This window comes from Toxotes jaculatrix, chromosome 13 (genome assembly GCF_017976425.1).
Source record: "Toxotes jaculatrix isolate fToxJac2 chromosome 13, fToxJac2.pri, whole genome shotgun sequence".
NCBI lineage: Eukaryota > Metazoa > Chordata > Actinopteri > Toxotidae > Toxotes > Toxotes jaculatrix.
The window spans coordinates 10,447,049-10,454,085 of record NC_054406.1 but is presented as its reverse complement, the minus strand read 5'-3'; the positions used below and the strand labels follow the sequence as shown (position 1 = coordinate 10,454,085).

The following is a 7,037-nucleotide window of genomic DNA, read 5'->3' as shown; positions in this document are numbered from 1 at the left end:
GTACTGCGAGCGCACACACGTGCACGCACACACACATATATACATACACACACATGCAAACAACTGCAGGCACACACACATACCTGTACACAAAAATACATTCATACCTTTAAGCACTTTAACAAACAGACATGCAAATGCATGCATAAAAACACACAGATAAAGCCACAGGTATCAGAACTTTTTTAATTACAGGGATTTTTGTCATTACCACCAGCGACAACTTTGAAAAGCTGAAAAATTTGTCAGTGCTTGCTCATGTTTTGTACAACTGTAAAATATACAAACTCACAGTGAGGTTTGCCTGGAAACACCAAAATATGAGGGGGAAATGATGAGGTGGAATTTCTAAATGTCTCTAAAGACAATAATGACAGAAAAAAAAGAATTGTACGGCCTTCTTTTACTGTAACTGCTTTGATGCATAAAGCATTACTCCCTCTCGGTAAATACTGACTGACAATGCTGCTATTGCTGAGCAAACACAAGAGACAAGGTGATAAAAAATCACCCTAACATCATTTACATGAGAAAAAAACTGAAAAAGCTGGTAAAACATATGTGAAGCTTCAATTGTTAAGGACAGAATTTACTGTAGAGAGGAAACATAACTTGAGGAAGTGAGCTTAAACAATAGAGCACCATATGAACATCAGAGGTTGCGGGTAAATCACGGCTAAGTTTATTTCAACCAAGCTGGTAACTCACTTCTGTTCCCAGTATTTAGTCAAACAAACACCTGGTTTCGGTTATTCCACCCCATAAAATGCTGTAAAAAGGGGGTGACTCTCCACCACCTCAAGCCCTCCTTTCATACCACCCTCTATGTGTAACCAGGGCATCAACACTGGGTGTTTCAGCTCAGGGGAAAAACAAAGGGGGGGACAGTTTCACCCAGGAACTTGACGGACGGCAACTGCTTGACCATCTGGAAAAGCCATTCTCGATAGGCCGACAACAGTGGGTGAAACTTCTAAAGGGGTGGGCAGGAACACAGATCAATCAACACAATAAATCACTCTTGTTGCTTTTCAGTCGTGGTCTCCCTCCTCACTGTTTTTTTTTTTTCTTTTCTACAAAACACAATACGTTAGCAAGAAAATAAAAATCCTATAGCTAGGTATGTCCTCTGTGGGATGTCAACATCATAGAAAAAATAGTACTTTCTTAGCAGGGAAAATAAAAAGTCTTGTCCATGAAAGTCCAGCTCAGCTGGGTAGTGAGTTAAGTCTATGTGTAGATTGTGTTGAGGTGTTCACCTCAGTCAGAAAGCCCCTATCTCCATACCCCAGGGTCTGTAGGGTTTCCCCACACTGGATGTTGGGGCCGGGGGGCTGATGGCAGTGGTGGGGGAGATGATGGGGAAGGCGTTGAAGGGGAAGGGGAATGCCGAAAGGGAGGAGAGGAGAGGAGGGGAGAGCTTGGATGCTGATGAGGGGACCAAGGCGGGGTGCAGAACGGTGGTAGGAGCGGCAGTCGTAGGGGGGACCCGGATCGGGCCTTGATCTGAGTGGGGCGTTGCACTGCTGCTGCGCCTTCCTGGGACGTGAGTCTCTGCGGCCGACGAGGATGATGACGACGAAGAGGAGGGAGTAGTGGATGAAGTGGATGTGGATGACAGAGGCGTATGTGGGCTGCTGGTGGTGCTGCGGGGTAAAGGTGCCAAAGGTGCCCCCTGTTGGTGCTGGAGTAGGAGGGGGTGGGTGAGGTGGGCAGGAGGGGATCCGAATGCAGAACCCCACGCCAGGTGACTCAGGCCAGAGTGAGCCTCCCTCTGACTGGCGTAGTTGTTCAGGTGGGAGACCAGACGGATCCGCAGAGGGTCTGCGCTGTCCAAGCCTTCGATTATACTCAGATAGCGGGCCGTCTCAGCCAGGCACTCCCTGAAACCCAAACCACGGTAGTCCATTGCCAGGGCGTGGGCGTCAAAGTAACCTGAGCAGAAAGCAAGAAGACAGCAGATTAGTTAAGAAGTCAGCTGATCTGCACACAACAAAACAAGTTTGTCCAGAATTGAAGGAGCTCTGTCTGACATGTATCAATATGCCATTGGCTTTGGGGACTGTGAAACACAGTCACATTTCTTTGACTCGTTCATTTCTAAGGACGTCTCTTCATTTTTCCAAAGAAACCGATTGGACATTGTAGTTAATGCATGCAGTTTTTGCCCCATTAAGCATATGAATGTGATCATTAAGCAACAAGTGAAAGGTGTTTTTCTGTAACAGCTAATGAATCCCAGACATACCTTTGCCTCCAGCTGCATGAAGCATCTTCAGATGGTCAACAGTCATCTGCAAAATCTCTGCTTTCTCCAGTTTGGCTGAGCCCTTCAGTGAGGAGGGGACAAATAGATAGGAGTCAATTACAAATAAATAAACCAGAGGATCATGAATAAATAAGCGGTTTCATATTGTTGGACTTAAGTGACTTTAGTGTTGTGTTGCCTGTTACTTACCTGTTTCTCATAGGCGCTGGGAACCAGCCTGCGGAGCTCGCTGAGGCTGTTGTTGATCCGGTCACGGCGCCGTTTCTCAATTATCTGAAGAAAGACAGGGAACATGTTGTTTAGTTGTGTGCAGAAAAATATGACAAAGACCTGGAAAGATCCTTGACAGGATGTCCAACTGTAGAAAGGTATTTTTATATAAATAACATTCACTTACTCCTCGACGCCTTTTCCTCGCCTGCACCTGAGTTGATGTAGTGGGAGACATGGAGCCGAGAGGAGAGCTCATATTCCTTTAAAGAGATTAAACAGGGAGGTTCAATCAAAGTGCTCTTGACTTTATTTTATTTTTTTTTAATAGCTATTTTACGGCCGTGTTGTCCACTTCCGCCATCCACAAACCTGAACCACATAAGAGGAATAAGAGAAAATACACTTCGAGGCCAAATAACTTACCCATTCTCATCTGCGCTCTCCTTCTCCACCTCAATAGTCTCATCCAACTCGCTGTCCGAGGAGCTAAAATCGTGATTCCTTTTCATTTTGATTCGTCCACAATAGTCCTTCAGTGTGTCTTCGGTGTGTCTGCCAGACGTCTGTCCAGGTTTGCCCGGAGCGCCTCCGTTTGAAGCGCTCTGCTTTCCCACGGTGTCATTTCAACGCTGCTGCCGGCCAACGGGGGCGGGGACCGGTGCCAAACCAGCCACTCACAGACCGGTCTTGGGTTTGATTGACAGCGCGCTTGGCCCAAGCATATCCCAGTGCGCTCTGGCAAATCTGAGAGGAGGAAAATGTAAAAGACATCTCACTCTGTGGGTATTTCTGGAAGGTGTAGGAGTGATTTGATTTAACAGGGTAGACTACGTGTCAGTGAGGTTTGGTCTCTGGAATCTTATAATGAAAAAAACCTCATATTAAATACAGCAAAAGTGTTCTTGCCACCCAAACCAAACTCTTTGAAAATGATATTTAAGTAATGTCTAATGAATGGATTTTGTAAATTCTCATGTTGACTACATCCTCAGTTTCTCCAGTGTTGTTGCTTAGCTCATATTAGGCTTTTTTTCTGAGACTTTAAGATCTTCTTGACTTAAGAACTGACGTTTAAATAAGATTCCTCACTATGAAAATAGCACCAGAGAGACTCAATCTGCTGAGGATGGTCGTGCAGCAAGAACGAAAACTCCAGCTACTGCATGAACCTTGAATTGGGATTGTTTTTCCAGCTACTGTTTCCAGGGTCATGAACTTTCACTCTCAGCTTTTTAGTGTCTTAATCCTTAGTTGAGTCTTTGGCCTAAAGTTTGGGGGTTTGGTTCTGACACTTAACATCGGAGTGACTGATCTTCCAAAACTAGAGGATCTTTGGAGAAACTTTGACAGCGGTCCAATGGACTTTCGGTCCGTGGCTGTCCCCCCCCCCTCCACACCACCCATCGCCCCCGTCTTCGCCCCCTCCTCCCCCGTGTGTGTCCCGGTGGTGATGAGGAGTGGCTGGCCGGCTGTCAGCACGCGCTGGCCGTGGGAAAGTTCCCTAACCGGCGCTGATAACCAATCAGAGGCCGACGGCCGTCTCCGGCGCTGGAATGAATGGAGCAATTGGTCGGGGCGACGGGCGGTCTGCGAGCGAGCGTGTGAACCTGTAATCCAATACTAACTCAGCCCGGGAGGAGAGACAGGGAGCACTGCCGCAACCAGAGGAAGCCACCAAGTCTAATCTTACCCCACAGAGAGACCTCATGCACGGTAAAGACGCTGTGGGGACTTCAAGGACTCAGTTAGCGCGCCCAACAAAAGACCATAATGCAATCAAAGCCGTCCTCGTCCCTTCTCCCAGGAGTTTCCACATCATCACTACCACAAGACTGGTGGCTCCTTATAATGGTCACACTCCCCAAATAATTTGACAGAGCTGCTGGTGTGTGTTTGTATACACGGAGGGCTCATGTTTCTGCGTGTGGAGCTGGAGCTCTTCAGTGGAGGGTCTCCTGCAGGGACTGAACTGAGGCTTATTTAAATAACAGACTACCATTTAATAGGATAGAATAATATTGCATGAATTATTACATAACGTAGACTCCTACTTTACTACAGGCAAATATTGTACTAGATTTACTTCACAGCTGTAGTTAGCAAATACTTTTAGGATGATTCCTTTTTTAACATATACTGTTGAACATTAATCTGCCCAAAAGCACATACAGTAATTCAAATTAGGCTTATCTTGGCCAAGTACAACACTACAGTGACAACATGTTAATACATCACTAGAACTAATCAAATAAAATACTGATATAACACTGACAGGGGTCATTCTGTATAATTAGTACTTTATTTTGTTAATCATACTCCTGCACTGGAGTTTATTGTTTATCAGATTTTCAAGTGCAAATATGAATTTCACAAAGATGCCAAGACCTGATACCTATACGATTTATATAAGAAGTCTATATTTATTAGAACTTCACTTCTCATCACTTACTAATTGTGATATACTGAAATATTCCTTGGCACTAAGAGGTTTATGTCTGATCACGTAAGAATTCCTGCAAACATACAGAAAAACTTAATTTAATTCATCAAAATAAAACATGATGTTAACAAGACTTTAATTCAAGTTGAACTTTAGTTGATGTGCATGATGTTAGAGTCATTTAAAACATGTTAACAACCATCTGACTTAAAGAAAGAAAAAAGTTTTTCATTTCAGAGAAATTGGCTTGTTCGCATTGTTTTAGCAATGCTTGCAATCCACACTGAAACTAGCTGCTACTGGCAGCACACTGACATTTTGTCCAACCTCACAAAACTGTCTGTGGTGAAAGATTACATTGCAAAATGTCACTGAAGGTCACTTTTTTTTTTTCAATAAATAATTCATCCTGTGAAAGATCCCCTCCAGGCAACAAAACTGAAAGGCAATGGATGAGCCAAGGAAATATGCACTTTGGAAATGTAATAAGGAAACATAAAACCATGATTCATCAGACATGAAAACAATATTACAATGTGAATTAAGTACACCACCATTCATTTTGTGAGGAAATTCTTTTTTCTTGTGCTCATAAAGATTAAAAGAAAACACTAAATTATGGATCAGTCAGTACTGACACACACACACACACACACTGTAATATGTTGATCCTTATCAGTGGGAGCCGAAAGGCGTAATAGTCATCACAGAGAGAGGAGGCTGCCTTTTTTGGTTCATATGAATGACAGGAAGCACTTAGGGCTGTTTTCATCTTATTGTTGTTGTACAAGGCTGTGCTCATAGCAGGACAGACACACAGATACACTCACAAATTCATCGAAATTGATTATTGGTGATCTGTGTGTGTGTGTGTGTGTGCATGTCGGGGAGTGGGGACTGTGGGAGCTGTGTTCACACACGTAAGGAGTACATGCAACCTGAAACCTTTGTCACAATAAACACAGGTGTGCGTCCACATTAGTTTCTGACTCTGTGTTTGTGTGTGTGTGTAACTAGGGGGAGTGGGGGATGGTGGGGGGGTGAGCCCTCTTGTTGTATTTCAAGTTTACCCAGAGTTCCCACGCTGTTATTTTCTGCCCGGCTGTCTTTGTTCTACCGGTCTCATCACATGTTGTGATTAGCAGGGCTTTTCAGGGGCCGCCCTTTGAAGGTGAGGGCCCGCAACACGACATCATCGAATCCCCACCCTCCTCCTCCTCTTCCTCCTCCCCCACACCTCCTCCTCCCCCCTCCTCTTCTCCTGCCGCAAATCAGGCCACCAAACCAAATCACACTCAGGGCCAAAACAATCAGGGTTGGAGTGACGGTTCACCTCCATTGCTCTCTCTACTTTTGTATTCTTTGCTCTTTTTCTTTCATGTCTAATTTCCTGTTTTAACATATTTTCCTCAGTCTTGTTTTCTTGGGTTCAGTCCCCGTTCTGTCTTTTCTCCCTCTCAATCAGTACTTTGCTGTGAGATTGAACTGAAAGGTAATTTTGTTCCCTCCACAGCCTCTCTTGAGCTGCCAAATCCTATCAAACAGCTGAATATTGATACACATGGTTTAGGGTCAGTTCTAAGGGCAGACATGAGGACATTTATTTAAAAATGAAATATTAGATGATCTTGAACTTTTGGCCCGATAATGATATGTTTCCACGTCCTCTACCCACTTGCACTGTACAATCAAAAAAGGTTTCAGTTTATTAGTAAACCACAAATGTGTTTTTTTTGTTTTTTTGCAGCAAGAACATGCCATCAGTGCAGACATAAAGTGAGTCTAGACTGTCTTACCAAAAGGAAATGGTTGGAGTTATGTGTGCACTCTCAGGCTTTGAAGTTGCCTTAAAGGGGCATTTCACCAATAAATTCACCTCAGTTCTGTACGCAGTCCATACTTTTTGCATTAAGTGTAATTAGTTCTGCTGCACATATTTACACAATGGTCCACATGTCATCAGGTGTTTAGTTGTATCGGTTTGTTTGGATTTGATTTCCTGCAAAGAGCTTATGCGGATCTACATGACTTCAGCGAGTGTAAATTAAGCTAGGCGGCAGTGCTGAAAGAGTGACAATGATGGATGATGTTGATATCACGTTCAGGAACTCTTAG

General features: G+C 44.1%; 1 protein-coding gene across 1 annotated transcript; it reads right to left on the bottom strand.

Annotated features, from left to right (window-relative positions):
* Window positions 1-1,024: 1,024 nt before the first annotated feature.
* Window positions 1,025-3,064, bottom strand: hey1 (hes-related family bHLH transcription factor with YRPW motif 1). The gene is made up of 5 exons (XM_041052690.1): window positions 2,906-3,064; window positions 2,667-2,742; window positions 2,459-2,542; window positions 2,249-2,330; window positions 1,025-1,935 (listed from the first exon to the last, which is right to left on the bottom strand). The coding sequence occupies exons 1-5, from the start codon at window positions 2,989-2,991 to the stop codon at window positions 1,265-1,267; spliced, it is 999 nt and encodes a 332-aa protein (XP_040908624.1). The 5' UTR covers window positions 2,992-3,064; the 3' UTR covers window positions 1,025-1,264.
* Between the last annotated feature and the right edge of the window lie 3,973 nt (window positions 3,065-7,037).

Excerpts from the sequence above, each read along its gene's own strand:
- hey1 (XM_041052690.1), bottom strand. The coding sequence starts at position 2,991 with ATGAAAAGGAATCACGATTTTAGCTCCTCGGACAGCGAGTTGGATGAG. Across the intron at positions 2,743-2,905 it reads GAGAGCGCAGATGAGAATGG|GAATATGAGCTCTCCTCTCG; the intron begins GTAAGTTATTTG and ends ATCTCTTTAAAG. Across the intron at positions 2,543-2,666 it reads CGAGGAAAAGGCGTCGAGGA|ATAATTGAGAAACGGCGCCG; the intron begins GTAAGTGAATGT and ends GTCTTTCTTCAG.